Source organism: Heteronotia binoei, chromosome 5 (genome assembly GCF_032191835.1).
Source record: "Heteronotia binoei isolate CCM8104 ecotype False Entrance Well chromosome 5, APGP_CSIRO_Hbin_v1, whole genome shotgun sequence".
NCBI classification, from domain to species: Eukaryota; Metazoa; Chordata; class Lepidosauria; order Squamata; family Gekkonidae; genus Heteronotia; species Heteronotia binoei.
Genome location: NC_083227.1, coordinates 153,171,578 through 153,188,626, shown reverse-complemented (window position 1 = coordinate 153,188,626; position 17,049 = coordinate 153,171,578). Strand labels below are relative to the sequence as shown.

At 42.3% G+C, this 17,049-nt stretch overlaps 1 protein-coding gene across 1 annotated transcript; it reads left to right on the top strand.

Moving 5' to 3' along the window:
• The first annotated feature begins 1,557 nt into the window (after positions 1 to 1,557).
• LOC132572071 (serine protease inhibitor Kazal-type 6-like) lies at positions 1,558 to 15,161 on the top strand. Its single transcript, XM_060238859.1, has 6 exons — positions 1,558 to 1,615; positions 4,510 to 4,543; positions 5,127 to 5,178; positions 7,229 to 7,356; positions 7,607 to 7,658; positions 15,150 to 15,161. Exons 1-6 carry the CDS (start codon positions 1,558 to 1,560, stop codon positions 15,159 to 15,161), a joined length of 336 nt encoding a protein of 111 aa, XP_060094842.1.
• The last annotated feature ends 1,888 nt before the right edge of the window (positions 15,162 to 17,049 follow it).

Sequence of the window (17,049 nt, the reverse complement as noted above, 5' to 3'; positions counted from 1 at the left end):
GGTGTTATATACTTAAAATCTTAATATTAAAGTTACCCTTAATTAATAAGAACCAAAATTAATATCCTCCTCCCTCTTGTACTTAGTCATTATCAAAAATGGTCTAATGTCCTTTTATTTTTCACTCTTTTTCTACGTATCTTCTGAATTTTTTCCACTCCATCTTAAATACTTCTAAATCATAGTCTCTTAAGGTTCTTATTAACTTGTCCATTTCACTCCATGTCATAACCTTTACAATCCAATCCCATTTCTCTGGTATTTTTTCTTGCTTCCACAACTGCGCATACAATGTCCTAGCAGCTGAGAGCAAGTACCAGATTAAAGTTCTATCTTCTTTTGGAAATTTTTCCATTTGTAATCCCAACAGAAAAGCCTCTGCAGCTTTGTTAAATTCGTATCCCAAGATCTTAGAAATCTCTTGTTGAATCATCTGCCAATACTTTTTCGCTCTTTCACCACCACATATGGTAGAAAGAACCTTCATGTTATTATATATTACATATATTCCATTCGCTATTGGTAACTGCATCAGATTGCTGGATCTTTGCTAAATTATATAATCCCTATCCCTACTTCTCCCTCCCAGTGAATGAGTGGTTAATATGTAAGAAAAAAAAGTATTAGTTAGCACCTTTTCCCCTCACAAGCCCCAATTGGGGTAAGCTCTGTGGCCCAGACTTTTCAATTAGGACTGAAAGAGGAAGAAGATATGGGCAACCCAAATTGATGTGTAGTGCTATGATGCACCCATCCACTTCCCTAGAGATTTTCCCTCCATTTTTTCTCTTTGTGACTGAGCTGCCCTAGTTATCTGTTTTTTTTTCTTTCTTGAAAAACTCTGGCTGCCCCAACCTGTCACAGTATGACTCAACCCAGGACCAAGAGAAAGGTCAACAGCTCCCTGAAATGGCATTCAGAGCTTTTGGAAGTTCAAAAATAGCAAAATATTTTATTCAACAGAGAGGAAAAGGTCATGTGAAATCAAGGGGAAAATTTCTGAGGTAACTTACATAGAGTCGCCCCCCCCCCCCCCGCAACACTCACATTTTCTCCTAACAAAGATGCGGTTGATTGGAAAGAGTGACTGGCACAAAGTCATTCAGTCAATTTATGGCTGAATTAACATTTGGACGTGGATCTTTCTGGTTCTAGTCCAACATTTTAGCCATTATACCACACTCACTCTAGCACAAAGAGGGGAAAGAGGAGGGTGAATCAATAGGCAACTTCTGGGTATAAACCCAAAGACCTTACCTTATGTATTTACCCTTGCACTGTAAATTATATATGTTTCCAAAACAAGATTTAGGGGGGAAATTAAGAGTTTAAGGGATGAAAGTGAAAAACACAATTACATGTATTCCAAGAGAGATGAAGTAAGCATGTCCATTGTTAAAGACGATCATTGTTCTCAACCTTGTCATAATACAGGGAAAGAATGATGTTTTCTACAGATGTAGGGTACTATAAATCTGCCCAAACCTTTCAGTAACTTCATGTAAGGAGCAGATTACTGCATGCACTTAAAGAGAACAAGAGACTGTTTTAATAACCATGAAGATCACAGCTACATTTGCTATACTTTCCCTAGCAACTTGTTGCTTCTTTTCAGGTAAGACATTTATTCTATATTTTCATTCCACCCACCCCCCATCCTTGCCCCCCCTATAAGTCATCTCAAAAGCCATGAGGCTGAGAATGCATGTAAAAACCAAACTTTAAATAAATAAAAAAGGACCACAATATAGATCAGGGGTGGCCAAAATTGCTTAATGGAAAGCCCCACAGAATAAACGTCAGATATTTGAGAGCCGCAAGACATGAATGTCAGATGTTTGAGACCTGGAAGGAAAGAAGGAATAACTGAAAGGTGGAAAGAAGGCAAATAGATGGGGGAGGGAATGGAAAGAAAGCAACTTTAAATGCATTCTCCAAGCTTCTGGCTGGCTTGGCAAAGCCTTCTCCAACCTGACCGACGAGGCAATGAGGGCTTCAAGAGCCACACAACATGTGTGAAAGAGCTACATGTGGCTCCCAAGCTCCAGTTTTGCCACCCTTTAGCCACCTTGGCAACCTCAAATGTCCAGATATTTATGCTAAGTGGTGTTGGACCTAAGCCAGTTTCCTTTATAAGAATGACAAGCTGATTTCTTCAATCCCATGCAAATCCTCATCTCTGAAGTCAGAGACTACTTTTACTTATCAGAGCCATATACAATACAATCCCACCTCTGTCAAACACCTGGAAATGGCTATGTGACAACAAAAGATGGTCTGTCCAATCTGTATTGACCTTTGTCCAAGAGATTAAGTCTGCCAGGATGGTCCAATGTGGAATGGAAGTGAAGGGCTCATTCTAATCTCCAGAGATCCAAGATCCCAGACACTGTAGGTAGCACTCTTGAGCCTTAGCAAGTTTGGGAATTTCTGCCACAGATGGTAATTCTTAACACTTTCTTAAATTATTTTCCAGATGCTGGATATCTAAGCTGGAAGGTCAGTCCACCCACTGGTTAATAATATTTTTCAGCTTTGTTATTTAGGACCCGAACCGAGCTCAATTTATCTTGTAGTGAATCCACCCATCTTGCACCCATCTCTTGACATTCTTATTTACTAATTTCCCACCTCCCAAATATGCTTGATGCAAGCAGATAAATCCTGTGAGAAATAAATCTCTCTCTCTATATATAATTCATTCTTCCAGTTGGTCAGTTCTCAAAGCAGTGCTGTACCCCATTGCAGAAAGATATTACCTAGGTCGCTGCTTATAATCATCCATCCATCAAATTCTTTGGCATTATTCTCTATAAGACAGCTGCCAGGATGCCCATCTGGCTGGCTCCAAATTCTGTGATTGGGTTTTCAGTCTTGATGCTATGTTTAACATACAAATCCTATCCAGCTCCCAATACTCCCATTGGTTTGTCCTAATTAAAAGGACCACAACAGGGCTTTTCACTTGTCCAACATCACATTTTTTATAAATTTGGAATAGCCTTCACAGCTGTCTGCTTTCAGTTATGACAATGTCCATGTTAACAGGCTGCTGTACACGAAAGCCTTACCTCCAGCGCCTGCATTTCTGGAGAATCTTCCCCATTATAATCTATTCTTTTTACTCAGAGGACAGATCTGAATTCCTTACAGCTGTTTCTGCTATTCTCCACTTGTGTCCAACGGGAAAGAAATTTAATTCCTCCTAGCTGACATAAAGCCATATATCACCTACCTGCAGGGTTGCCAATTTCCAGGCGGGCCTGGAGATCTCCCATTTACAACTGATCTACAGAGACCTGTTTCCTCTGGATAAAATGGGTGCTTTGGAGGGTGGACTCTATGGTATTTTACCATGCTTAGCTCCCTCTCCAAACCCTGCCCTCTCCAATCGCCACCCTCCCTGCCCCCAATCCAGAGGTATTTCCCAACTCAGAGCTGTCAACCGTACTTACCTGGTATCATTGTATGCCCTGGCCAACATGGAAATTCAAGACTTGGGTGTATCCAAAAGGCAATTTGGAGGATTTTAGCTCTATAGCCAGCCATTTGTACATTTGAACTTCTCAAGGATCAACAGTAGGCTTCCCAATCCCCAGGTCCCAGCGGGGGATCCCCCGGTTTTACAGGCTTCCCCCCTCCCCCAGCCAGCTGGCCAGCAGGGGAAGCCCCGCCCCCAGAGCCATCATGCACCTCCATGAACGATTCCCATAGGGAATGATGGGGAACTGAGCCGTGAGTATCAGGGGCTCTGGGGGGGCTGTTTTTTGAGATAGAGGCACCAAATTTTCAGTATAGCATCTAGCGCCTCTCCCCAAAATACCTCCCAAGTTTCAAAAAGATTGGACTAGGGGGTCCAATTCTATGAGCCCCAAAAGAAGGTGCCCCATCCTTCATTATTTCCTATGGAAGGAAGGCATTTAAAAGGTGTTCAGTCCCTTGAAACGTGATGGCCAGAACTCCCTTGGAGTTCAATTGTGCTTGTCACAACCTTGCTCCTGGCTCCCCCCCCCCAAAGTCTCCTGGCTCCACCCCCAAAGTCTCCTGGCTCCACCCCCAAAGTCCCCAGATATTTTTTGAATTGGACTTGGCAACCCTAATCAACAGGCTGAAGTCTGTGGCTTGTGGATACTTGGCTTAATGGAACTTTTCCCAACCTTCTTGGGGTGTGAATATAGACTGGAGGGCAATCCTGTTTTTAAGAAGATACTGCATTACACTCTAGTTGTACAGCTGTTGTTAGTTTTGGTGACTTCGCGATGAAAATATGATGGAATAAAATGCAATATACAATTAGAAAAGAAATGCTCCTATAAAAATATACAGTCTGTTTTGCATTCTTTCGCCACGTCCACAATTCACCATTGCATCCTTATCAAGTTCAGATGAGTTCTAAGGAACAGGAGTTTGTTTGTGCCTCAGTTCAGTGCCGTTCGTTTATTAATAAGCAAACAGCTTATTGTCAAGTGTGAAATATATTTGAAAATGTTTCTGGCATTTCATTGTCAGGATATATGTTATGGATCTCCTGTGCCAAAGAAGGGTGAGTCTATTGTCTGCGCGCTGGTGTATGATCCTGTTTGCGGCAGTGATGGCCAGACACATAGCAACAGGTGCTTTTTTTGCGCTGCCAGATGGTGAGTAAGATGTACCTGAGGTGCAAAAATCCGTTTAACAAGCTACCAAAACATTTCCTGGAAATAAGCAACTTTTTAAAAAAAATGAAGAATGGATTGATTACATTATCAAAGATTTCAGGTTTTCACGGCTGGTAACATCATTAGGGTTTGTAGAATCTTTCGGGATCAAGTGCCGTGTTCTACTGGAGAAAGTTTTCCTTCCAGACGTTTTGTTCTCTGCAGCTGAGAACGAAACGTCTGGAAGGAAAACTTTCTCCAGTAGAACATGGCACTTGAGCCTGAAAGATTCTACAAACCCTAATGATTGATTACATTTTTTTTTTATTTGCAAGGGCAACAACGACTCATATTTAAAAAAAATTAATAAAGGTATTTCATTGATGTATCTTCAGATGTTACAATGGACATGCCCATCTGTATAAATTTAATTTTCAGTCATGTTCCTTAGTCTCTTGACATCTGACCTTATTTCATTTCTTTTTTCAGGAAATACAGAGGCCTTCTGACGATTCGATATAAAGGTGTATGCGAAGAGGATGTAAGTCTAGACTTAACCTTTATTATATACACATTTGAGCCACAAAGCCTTTCCGTGAAGTGGGTAATAGCCCACAAATAGCAAAGATCTTTCAGATTAAAACACCCAGAAGTGCAGGCCCAGAAGTGCAGGAGAGCCAGTTTGGTGTAGTGGTTAAATGTGCGGACTCTTATCTGGCAGAACTGGGTTTGATTCCCCACTCCTCCACTTGCACCTGCTAGCATGGCCTCGGGTCAGCCATAGCTCTGGCAGAGGTTGTCCTTGAAAGGGCAGCTGCTGGGAGAGCCCTCTCCAGCCCCACCCACCTCACAGGGTGTCTGTTGTGGGGGAGGAAGGTAAAGGAGATTGTGAGCCGCTCTGAGACTCTTTGGAGTGGAGGGCGGGATATAAATCCAATATCTTCTTCTTCTTCTGCATTAAATTTTTGTGCTGAAGAAGCGTGCTTCCTACCTCTACCCAACAACTATCAAGTAAATTGCTTTGGGGGCCATTACTCAATAACTTTGCAGCGTACTGGATTAGGGCTTGGAGTCTTGATGCTTCCAGAAGGTGTTGCTGTGAGATTTTAGCTCTGCTTTTTCCCATTAGGGGTATACAAAACAATATATATATATATATATATATATATATATATATATTGTTCTGGTCTATTGGACACCCCCCCCCTCAAAAAAAAAATTGGAATTTCAAAACCATGCCACAGGAGAAACTGGCCCCAGGATCTTTGTGTGGCAGGGAGCTCTCATGCCCCACTGCCCAAGCTGATTCTGGGGTGGCTCTTGGGCTGAGATGGCAAGAGCCGGCTCCTCTTGCAGCTTGGTTTAAACTAAGCTGCAGGAGGAGCCAGCCCCAGCTGAGCTCTCAGCTCCCATTGCCCATTTGATATAGCTGAATATACTGAATAAAAGCCAAAAAAAAAAATCTGGCTTTTATTTTTGTCTCAGTTACACCAGTAGCCAAACATCTTATTTGTATTTGGCTTAAATAATACCCCCCCCAAATACTGGTAAGGTGTTTGGGGGGTGGGGAGTAGGCTTCCCAATCCCCAGGTCCCAGCGGGGGATCCCCTGGTTTTACAGGCTTCCCCCCTCCCCCAGCCAGCTGGCCGGCGGGGGAAGCCCCACCCCCACAGCCATTATGCACCTCCAGGAACGATTCCCATAGGGAATGATGGGGAATTGATCTGTGGGTGTCAGGGGCTCTGGGGGGGGCTGTTTTTTGAGGTAGAGGTGCCAAATTTTCTGTATAGCATCTAGTGCCTCTCCCCAAAACACCTCCCAAGTTTCAAAAGGATTGGACCATTCTAAAAGGTGTGCTGTCCCTTTAAATGTGAACTCCCTTGGAGTTCAATTATGCTTGTCACACCCTTGCTCCTGGCTCCGCCCCCAATGTCTCCTGGCTCCACCCCCAAAGTCCCCAGATATTTCTTGAATTGGACTTGGCAACCCTAGTGGGGAGGTTGGCTCGGTTTATACTGAATGCACACCCCTCCTTCCAGCTGAGCTTTTGAGGGCTCCGTTTTCCCACTTGTGTTTAACAACTAGATGGAACTGCTGATGAAGACTTTTTCAGAGGCTTGAAGTCAGCTGCCCTCTATATGCCAACAGGCAGATCTGTTGCTCACTTTGTGGTGAGCATGCCAAATGGGTATTAGACAGAAATGAACTCGCTGAGGCAGAAACAATTTAAATTTTATCCACACAAGGCAGAGGTGCTCAGAAGATTCCCAGGCCGTACTGGATGGATCTGAATCCCCATCAGCCCTGTAGCGTTCAAGTATTGAGTACTTTTTAAAATCAGCTTTGGCTGGCATGTCCCTATTCCAAGCAGGTCATGCTTTGGCAAAGTGTGTTGAGTTATGGGTAGCATGTTTATACATTGTGTGGCCTGAACATTGGTTTGAGTGGAATCCTGCTTTCATGAAGGGGCTGAGTTGCATTCTAGTCGTATAATTTGTCTTGGTGACTTTCGGAAGACCAAATGGTGGAATAAACATTGTATCGTCGGGTGCTAAATGTATGTGGACGGTTCTCCACCATTCCTTTGGCAGATTATATGTGAGCAGTATTCTCCACCGAAGAAGGGTGAGCCAGTTGTGTGCACAATGGAGTACGAGCCTATCTGTGGCAGCGACGGTCTCACGCATGGGAACAAGTGTGTTTTTTGTGCTGCCAGATGGTAAGTAGCAGTTAACTAAGACATGAAAATGCTTTTTAAAAAGTATCAAAACTTTTGCTAGAAACAAACCACTTTTTTTAAAAAAAAAAGCGAAGAATGGACGGATAATTGTACCTCATATTAGAGCGGCTTAAAGTAAATCATTGATGTTTCTTTGAATGTTACAATGAATTTGCTTGTCTGCATTCATTAAATTTTCAGTCATGTTCCTTACCGTCTTGACATCTAACCTTACTCCATTCTTTTACAGGCAAAGTGGAGGCACTCTAACAATACGGTATAAAGGTGAATGTAAAGAGGAGGTAAATCTATTCTCTATGGTTAGCCCTTATTATATCTACTTGTGAGCCAAAGAAACATTCCCTCAACTAGGAAATAGCCAACAAACTTGTACAACAATAGCAAAAGATATTTAGAATGAAATTAGGGTTGCCAATCCCCAGGTGGGGACAGGGGATCCCCCGGTTTGGAGACCCTCTCCCCGCTTCAGGGTCGTCAGAAAGCAGGGGGGGGGAGGGGAATGAAATGTCTGCTGGGAACTCTGTTATTCCCTATGGAGATTTATTCCCATAGAAAATCATGGAGAATTGATCTGTGGGTATCTGGGGCTCTGGGGGGGCCTGTTTTTTGGGATAGAGGTACCAAATTTTCAGTATAACGTCTAGTGCCTCACCCCAAAATATCCCCCAAGTTTCAAAAAGATTGGACCAGGGGGTCCAATTCTATGAGCCCAAAAAGAAGGTGCCGCTATCCTTCATTATTTCCTATGGAAGGAAGGCATTGAAAAGGTGTGCCATCCCTTTAAATGTGAGGGCCAAAACTCTCTTTGGAGTTCAATTATGCTTATCACAGCCTTGATCTTGGCCCCACCCCTAATTTCTCCCGGCTCCACCCCCAAAGTCCCCAGATATTTCTTGAATTGGACTTGGCAACCCTAAATGAAATACCTAGAAGAGGCATCCTGTGCTGCATTAAAAAATGTATTAAAGTGAAAGTTACATGTTCCTTAGCCCTACCCAACCACTAACAAAAATGGGGGGGGGGGTGTTGAAAGCTTAAGAGGATGATGCTGTGCATTTTAGTTCTACTCCTGGCACCTTTTAGGACTCCTGTTTTCCCCCATGTGTGGATGTTAATCTACATGATGATTATTGTCCACGGATTTGGACTGAGGTGCCCTCAGTATGCTGACACCCAGCTCTGTTTTTCCCTTTTACTGTGTGGTGAATGTACTAAGCAGACATTAAGAGTTAAAGATTAATTAGATGGGGGCTAAATAATTTACATGTTAACAGAGATGGTCTGGGAGGGGGCGGCTGGAAGTTTTACCTCATATTATAGCAGATCGTCAGCCTTTCATGGCTTTCATCTCCTACAGGATCTGATCTGCAGCTTATGGGTACTTGGTTCAAAGAGTTGTTTCCTCAACTTACTATACTACTCTCACTAGTAGTATTTTAGCAGTATTTGCTAAATTCAGGGTAACACATGGATATATATACCAATTGGATCAGAATCTTGTTTTCAAGAAGTAGCCAGATTACACCAGTCCTATTTAATTGTAAGTTTTAATTGTTTTATCTATGTTGTCATCCGCCCTGAGCCTGTTTTGGGAAAAGGGCGGAATATAAATTAACTAAATAAAATAAATAAATGTTATTGGTCTGGCTGACTTTTGGATCAGCAAATGGTAGAATAAAAACGTAATATAGAATTAGAAAACAAAGGCTCATATAAAACATCTAGTCATGTCCATTTTGTAAGGTAAGGGTAATGTCCACCAAATGCTTCCCCCCCCCCCCATTCCATCCTTATCCAGTTCAACTGGATTTATAGAGTTTATTGGTTTGTACCTCAGACCACTGCAGTTCAACATTTATTTATTTAATTTGATTTATGGGCCGCTCTTTCCTGGAAGCAGGGCTCAGGGTGGCTAACAACAGATCAAAATACAATATATTAAATGAAAAATGAGTTAATAAAACATTCATTAAATTACATGGCAGATAATGAACATAACATCGTCAGTACCAAATGGGCAATGTTTATGGGGGGTTGAGGGTACAAGAGTGCCATTGCTTCCTCAACCAAAAGCCTGGAGGAACATGCAATATTATTCATGCACTAATGAAAATGCTTAATGGATTTTATCCACACAAGGCAGAGGTGGATAAAGCAACAGTGATCCATGCAACGGTCACCTCGAGGCTAGACTACCGTAATGCCCTCTACATGGGGCTGCCCCTGTGCCGAACTCGGAAACTGCAGCTAGTGCAGAACGCAGCAGCCAGACTGCTATTGGGCCTACCCCGGTGGGAACATGTGCAGGCTAGGCTGCGGGAGCTGCATTGGCTGCCAATTGTTTACCGAGTTCGTTACAAGGTGCTGGTTATTACCTTTAAAGCCCTATATGGCCGAGAACCTGTCTACCTTAGGGACCGCCTCTCTCCATATGCTCCCCAGAGAGCACTACGATCTAGCTCACAAAATCTCCTGGAAGTACCTGGGCCAAAGGAGGCCAAACTAAAAATAACTAGAGAACAGGCCTTCTCTATAAAAACACCCCAATGGTGGAACCAGCTGCCGGAAGAGGAGCGGGCCCTACGGGACCTTAGTCAATTCCTTAGGGCGTGCAAAACCGCCCTCTTCCGGCTAGCCTTTCAAGATGGAGCTTGAAATAAACACCACGCCATCACAAATACTAATAACTGAGATAACAGCGAGTAGAGATTATTTTAGACTGTTTTTAGATTGTTTTAGATTATGTAAAAATTTAACAGTAAATTGTAATTTTATTGAATTGTGTAACTGTTTTATTGTTCAATGGCTTTGCCATACCTGTAAGCCGCCCTGAGCCTGCCTTGGTGGGGAGGGCGGGGTATAAATAAAATGTTATTATTATTATTATTCTATCATTTGTTTGGCAGGCTTTTTGCAGCAAATATCCTGTGCCAAAGAAGGGCGAGCCTGTTGGATGCATAGATATATATGAACCTATCTGTGGTAGTGATGGGATAACATACAGTAACAAATGTTATTTTTGTGACGCCTGGAGGTAAGTTGACTGTTGTCAAGCAATGCATAAATATGCTTTAAATGATGTGTCAGGGATTTTGCCGGAAACAAGCTATATAATTTCTTTTTTAGAATATTGAAAGGTGAATTGATTATATTGAGTGACACTTTTTGTGGACAGAGATGGCTTATATAAAGGCAGTTTTAAGCCAACAAAATCAATAAAAGACATCCCGTTGATATTACTAGATACCTAGTTGGCATCAATATGGTGAACCTGCTCCACAGAGAACCAGATGTTTCTGGCCTCAGCTGTGAGTTTAGAATAGACCACAGCCCTCTACCCTTGGTAGTTCACTTCCTACCAGAAGGCTAAAACCAGGTTAGCAAAACCTGGAAGGAATAGGTGTGAGACCGGAAGAGGGGCTGCTTCATTGATCCCTCACTGGATTGAGAGATGGTCAAGACACAGCATCTGTATGCTGATGTCTCTTGCTCTCCTCTCGTATCTGGGATGCATACATGTTGCATCCATCTCAGCGAGGTGATATTTTTTGTCTTACTACAAAATCAAAAACAAGCGGATTTGTCCATAAAAGATGTATCTTTAGATGTTACAATGGAAATGCCCATCTGTTTTTTTTTCAGAAACGTTCTTTAGTCTCTTCAAATGTAACATGATTTCATTGCTTTTTCAGAAGCAGCAAAGGCACTCTAACCTTACATCATGAAGGCAAATGTAAAAGGAAGGTAAATCTAGTACTTACATATAGCCTGCATAAGATATACATACAAGCCATAAGACTTTTTCCTGAAGTGAGAAATAGTGAACAAACACGTAGAAGACATTTCAGATTGAATTGTCTCCACATAAGGTCCCTATGCTGTCTTACAATCTTGTGCAATGGGAAAACAGTATGCTCCGTCCTTTCTTACCTCAACCCAACAATTTCCATCTAACGTTATTATAAGATTGATATTATGAAAACCTTGACAACAGGGTATTTTTTAAAAATCTGGTCACTCAAACCTTAAAACTTTTGTGAGGATAGTGTAGGGTATGATGTTTCACCTACCACAAAAGCCATTATGTTTCCATGGAGGTGGAGTATCATAATGTGTTTTCTGGGAAGTGGTGCCAGCATCAAGATTGCCTCAGTGAGAATGCTGTGGGTCTCTTGTGCCAAAATCTTGCAATTGCTTGTATCAGTTAACTTTTAAAGTTAACTGCTTGGGGAGGGACGGTGGCTCAGTGGTAGAGCATCTGCTTGGGAAGCAGAAGGTCCCAGGTTCAATCCCTGGCATCTCCAAAAAAGGGTCCAGGCAAATAGGCATGAAAAACCTCAGCTTGAGACCCTGGAGAGCCGCTGCCAGTCTGAGAAGACAATACTGACTTTGATGGACCAAGGGCCTGATTCAGTATAAGGCAGCTTCATATGTTCATATGTTCATCAGTGCTTTGGAATCTCCAAGCCCAGACCAAGACAATTGCAAGTTATTGGAGCAAACATTCTAGACTGTTTTGCTTAGGATGGGTTTGGGGAGAGCTCGTCATACCTCCCCTCCATTTCCTACCAACAGCATTATAAGGCTACAGATTACAAAGGAATCTATCCCCTAGAGCTCTGAACCGTTCTTTTGCAAGATGACTACTAACCACGTTTGTTGAGAAGGAAGGTGTGTGAGGAGAAAGGGAGCCTGCCACTCACCATCATCCACTTGCAGCAAAAGGAGTATGGGCAATTTTTTCCTTCCCCAGTGTTATCAGCTTGCTGGGGGGAAAGTGTAGATGACTGGGGAAGGCAATGGCAAACCACCCCATAAAAAGTCTGTGAAAACGTCGTGATGCGATGTCACCCCAGAGTCGGAAACGACTGGTGCTTGCACCTTTACCTTTAGTGTTATCATGCAGTTTGCACCAAATCCTCTGGCTTCTATAGAAAAAGTGAGTGCTGTATTTGCTTCCTGGGATTTCCCTTTCCCTTTCCCTTTGAGGGCTGCATAGGAAAACACAGCAGGTTTCTGATGGAATAAGAATAATCACTTGTTATTTTATTTCTCTAAACAACATACAAAATAGGTCCGGAAAGTTAAAGACATACAACATTTTTGTTGCTAAATCTTTTCACTTGAAGTTTTTTCTTCTCCTATTTATAGTTTGGGGGCGGAAATTAAAACAAAAAGATTTAAGAGACCTTTATGAACTAGATTTTTAAAGGCTTTATGTTCCAAGATCCTTCAGTGTCCAAACCACATCACAGAAACAGATGTACAGCTGTGATTTGCAATGAATTTTAAAGTTAACTGTATAAAGGGCTAACAACAGTGGCACTGCTCACTAATATACTCCATCGCTAGTTGAGACATAGGCAAATAGTCTCTGTACCCTTTCCATCCGTGTGAATAACAAAAATAACTTCCCAAAGAACCCTGCTATTAGATAGCAACTCAGTACCGTTATCTTCTGCACAGGATTGAGCAGCTGAGATATATAAAAGAAAGGATTCCAGTGAAACGACTTTGTGTGGGCTACACAACCTTTTTTCTATATTTCATTGTGAAAGAAAGAGACACATAATGCTGAGCATTATCAGTGAAGTCCTATGCTGTGGACTACACAGAAAGTCTTTGCATACTGTAATGTACTGAGAACCGAGACGGTTTGAAGGCAACATGGTTTATTCAGTAGCACATTACAAGAGAGGGAGCATGCGGGCCGGGCCCCGCTTATATACATTGCCCAGAACTGCCTCCTCAACTAACCAGGCCAATCCTGGCCAGTCAAACTTCCCGCCACAGATCATGATGGGCGGGGCTTCTGGCGAGCTACATCTGGGGACCCAGCGGTCACCTTCAGTGGCGATCGCCATGCTGCATAACAACTTATGTTCGATACATAACACATACTACAGTTGGTCCCTTGGGTCTCTTCTGGCCCATATCTAATTCTGAGAGGTTGATTTTTCATATTCTATTTGTGAGTGGTTAATTTTGAAAAATTAAGAAAAATAAAATTCAGCACCAACTGCTTCTCCTCAGCCCATATTGACAATTTTTGGGGCCTTTTTTTGGGCCTTCCCCCCATATTTAATTTTTTTTTCAAAGATGTGAAAAAAGAGATCAGACTATGAATAGCATCATGAATAGCATAATACCTTTCCCTTGACACTGCCTGATACAGGTGATGAAAAAATTGGGAGGATAGAAAAGGGTTGCCCACCAGAGAAATTTCTTCATTGAATGTTCCAGCATATAAAAATACATAGGTAGTGTTAAGTCTGAATATCAGGGGCAGGGGCTTTCTTTTGTTATCTGATGGCAGCAGGGGTCATTTTGTAGAAAAAAGAGGTGCCAGAGCTCATTAGCACAAGTCTTTTGCACAACTAATTTGCATATGCCACACACCCCTGACATCACCGGAAGGTATACTAAATTAAATCAGTTTGGCATCTACCTTAAAATGATTCTTGAATGATAATTGCCATAGGAAAACCTTACTCCCATCATACTTTTAAAATTACTTTCTCCTAGGGTTGCCAAGTCCAATTCAAGAAATATTTGGGGACTTTGGGGGTGGAGCCAGGAGACATTAGGGGTGGAGCCAAGATCAAGGCAGTGACAAGCATCATTGAACTCCAAAGGGAGTTCTGGCCATCACATTTAAAGGGACAGCACACCTTTTCAATACCTTCCTTCCGTAAGAAATAATAAAGGCTAGGGACACCTTCTTTTGGGGCTCATAGAATTGGACGCCCTGGCCCAATCTTTTTGAAACTTGGGGGGGTATTTTGGGGAGAGGCACTAGATGCTATACTGAAAATTTGGTGCCTTTACCCCAAAAAACAGCCCCCCAGAGCCCCAGATACCCACGGATCAATTCTCCATGATTTTCTATGGGAATAAATCTCCATAGGGAATAACAGACATTTCCCTCCCCTCCCCCCGCTTTCTGATAACCCTGAAGTGGTGAGGAGGGTCTGCAAACCGGGGGATCCCCTGCCTCCACCTGGGGATTGGCAACCCTACTTTCTCCTATGTGGCCGCAGTGGCATGATGAAAATTTCCATCTGTCTGTTTTATATGCTTTGGTTGCTTTCCCATTTTTTAAAAAAAATATTCGAAAGTTTGTCAAATCTTAGAGTTTAGCAAAATTCTCAAGGGGGTTTGAACAATGGATTGGGTTTTTTTTTTTTGGGGGGGGGGTTAAGAAAGAAAAAGCACAATAAAATTTAGAAGTTCTGGAGCTCTGCTACTCCTGTGAACTCCTGCCCAAGTTGAGGCCTGGATGGCAGGATCCTTGGCTTGCATGTTGACACTCAAAATAATTTGCTGTGGTTAAAAACTTGCTTCACAAGTCAGCTCCCAGGCAGCATTTTATGATCTGTAAGCAGCATTGTTAACCAGGAGGATTTATAACCAAGACATTGGCAGTGAACTCTTCAAACCCCATGAATGCTACTGGTCAACAAGATCCTTATCTCTCTTGTTTCACTCTTCTTACTGTCCATAGCTTAGAATATTTCTACTGATAATAATGGAGAATGATTCCCACATCTCTCTGCTTACAGAATGCCGAAGAAGGGGAGGATAGAAATGAGCTTAATTATAACATGAATGTTGTACATCCTTGAGTACAGTCCTTACATTGGCGATAGTACTTTACTAAAGTAAAGCCGCCTCTTCCTTTAAAACTTTTAAAATATAAATTGTCTAATTTAATTTCATGCAATATTGGTATTATGAGTCTAACTCTTATTTTTCTCTTTGCATCTTCCCAGGGCAAATACTGAAAGCCTTAATGCAGACAAGGAAGCATTGTTCTTAAAAAGAAGACAGGCCTTCTTGGGATGTTTTGATACAAAAAAAAAATTGTCAGTTTGTCTTGAATCCCTGATAGAATAAAGGAAATTGAACTAAGTTATTTCTGGTGTGAGAGCCAGTTCGGTGTAGTGGTTAAGTGTGTGGACCCTTATCTGGGAGAACCAGGTTTGATTCCCCATTTCACCACTTGCAGCTGCTGGAATGGCCTTGGGTTAGCCATAGCTCTCACAGAGGTTGTCCGTGAAAGGGCGGCTGCTGTGAGAGCCTCTCAGCCCCACCCACCTCACAGGGTGTCTGTTGTGGGGGAGGAAGGTAAAGGTGATTGTGAGCTGCTCTGAGTCTCTGATTCAGAGAGAAGAGCGCGATATAAATCTGCAATTCTTCTTTCTTCTTCTTCTCTTTGTTTTGTAATCAGCACAAATCATTGTGTAGTGTCTTGAGGGAATAATTTGTTCAAAACCACTTTCGCTGGAAATAATTTTTATTGTGGAGATTAAAACTGGACTATAATGCAAGGTTGTTGTAAATCATTTCCAAGTCCAACCCTACACCAGAGGATTATCATCAGTCACCCTTTCAGCCTTATTTACAGTTATTTGCAGTTTAAAACGCTTACAAAGTAATTTTTTACAAACAAACAACAAAAACATTAGTAGTGAGCTAGATCAGTTTCCCAAACTCCCCCACCCCCATGGCCCAGTTATTTTTATACATTTCCTTCATGACCCACTAAAATTCAGGGGTGGAGCCAGGAGACTTTGGGGGTGGAGCCGGGAGACAGAAATTATGTCATTTCCTGTAGTGTCACTTCCAGGTCAAGGGCCAAGTGATGTCACTTTCAGGGCACACTGAACCAAAACTCCACCACTTCCTGTGATGTCACTTCCAGGGCACCCCTCCAAAACCTGCCTCTTCTTCTGAAGTAACTTTGTTTTCAAAAAAATCTCTCTGAAACTCATGCTGAGCCAAAATGGGGTGGAAAGTGGGTGGTCGGCAACTTTTTCATACATTCCTAGGGTCCTCTCTTTCCACCCCCGACACCTGCATGCACCTATCTGTTTATGTGTTCTTCTCTAGCTTGCAAGTACTCCTAATGCCCATGTTCAATTGCTTGCACCACCTACACACCCCTTCCTCAACAGCACTGGACAGTGTATGCAGTTGGGAGTGCTGTTGCCATTGCCATCAGGAATGCCAGCACTGTGTACCACCCACACTGGGCCCAGGCAGCTGCTCTACCTCAAAATATGCTGACACATTTAGAAGGCTCTTCCTTCAGCTGCTACTACTGGAACCCTGCCTCAAGCTACAACCAAGCTTGCTTGGTTTCAAGAAAATCTTTTGACAGCTATTTTTCATACTTTTCCTTGACTGAAACACTGAGAAATTGCTGGGAAAGGTAGCAGAGAATTGCACTGCAATTAATGAATTAATTTCAAGTTATATGAAGTTCATACAAGCTTTTCTGCAGTTATCCCAAAAAGGATATTTATGAGAGGCTTGCAGCTTTATACTGGCTGTGGTTCCGATGCCTTTAAAAGCAATCTGTTGTGCAGATATTTAGCTAGTGAACTTCTTTCATCCTTTTTAATATCCACAGGAGGAGTTTAGTTTTGGTGTCAGATAGCTGTTAAAAGCAGAACCAGTAAAATGGTGCCAAGTTCATATTACCATCACTTCCAGTGCTGTTGAGATATACAGTAGTAATCTCCAATAATCTCTTTCTGCCTCACACCTCTCACACAGAAATCTCATAGCAAGGCCAGCTGACTACAACTAGGGGTGCCAACTTTACATTGGCAGAGCTGCTATGACTGCAACAACAATATGATGAACAGAAAAGTTTCATCCAGTAAA

What these genes read in the sequence shown, in the direction of transcription:
- LOC132572071 (XM_060238859.1), top strand. Translation starts at nt 1,558, where the DNA reads ATGAAGATCACAGCTACATTTGCTATACTTTCCCTAGCAACTTGTTGC. An exon ending in AACTTGTTGCTTCTTTTCAG is followed by an intron (nt 1,616 to 4,509) that starts GTAAGACATTTA and finishes TTTCATTGTCAG; the next exon opens with GATATATGTTATGGATCTCC. An exon ending in AAGGTGTATGCGAAGAGGAT is followed by an intron (nt 5,179 to 7,228) that starts GTAAGTCTAGAC and finishes TTCCTTTGGCAG; the next exon opens with ATTATATGTGAGCAGTATTC.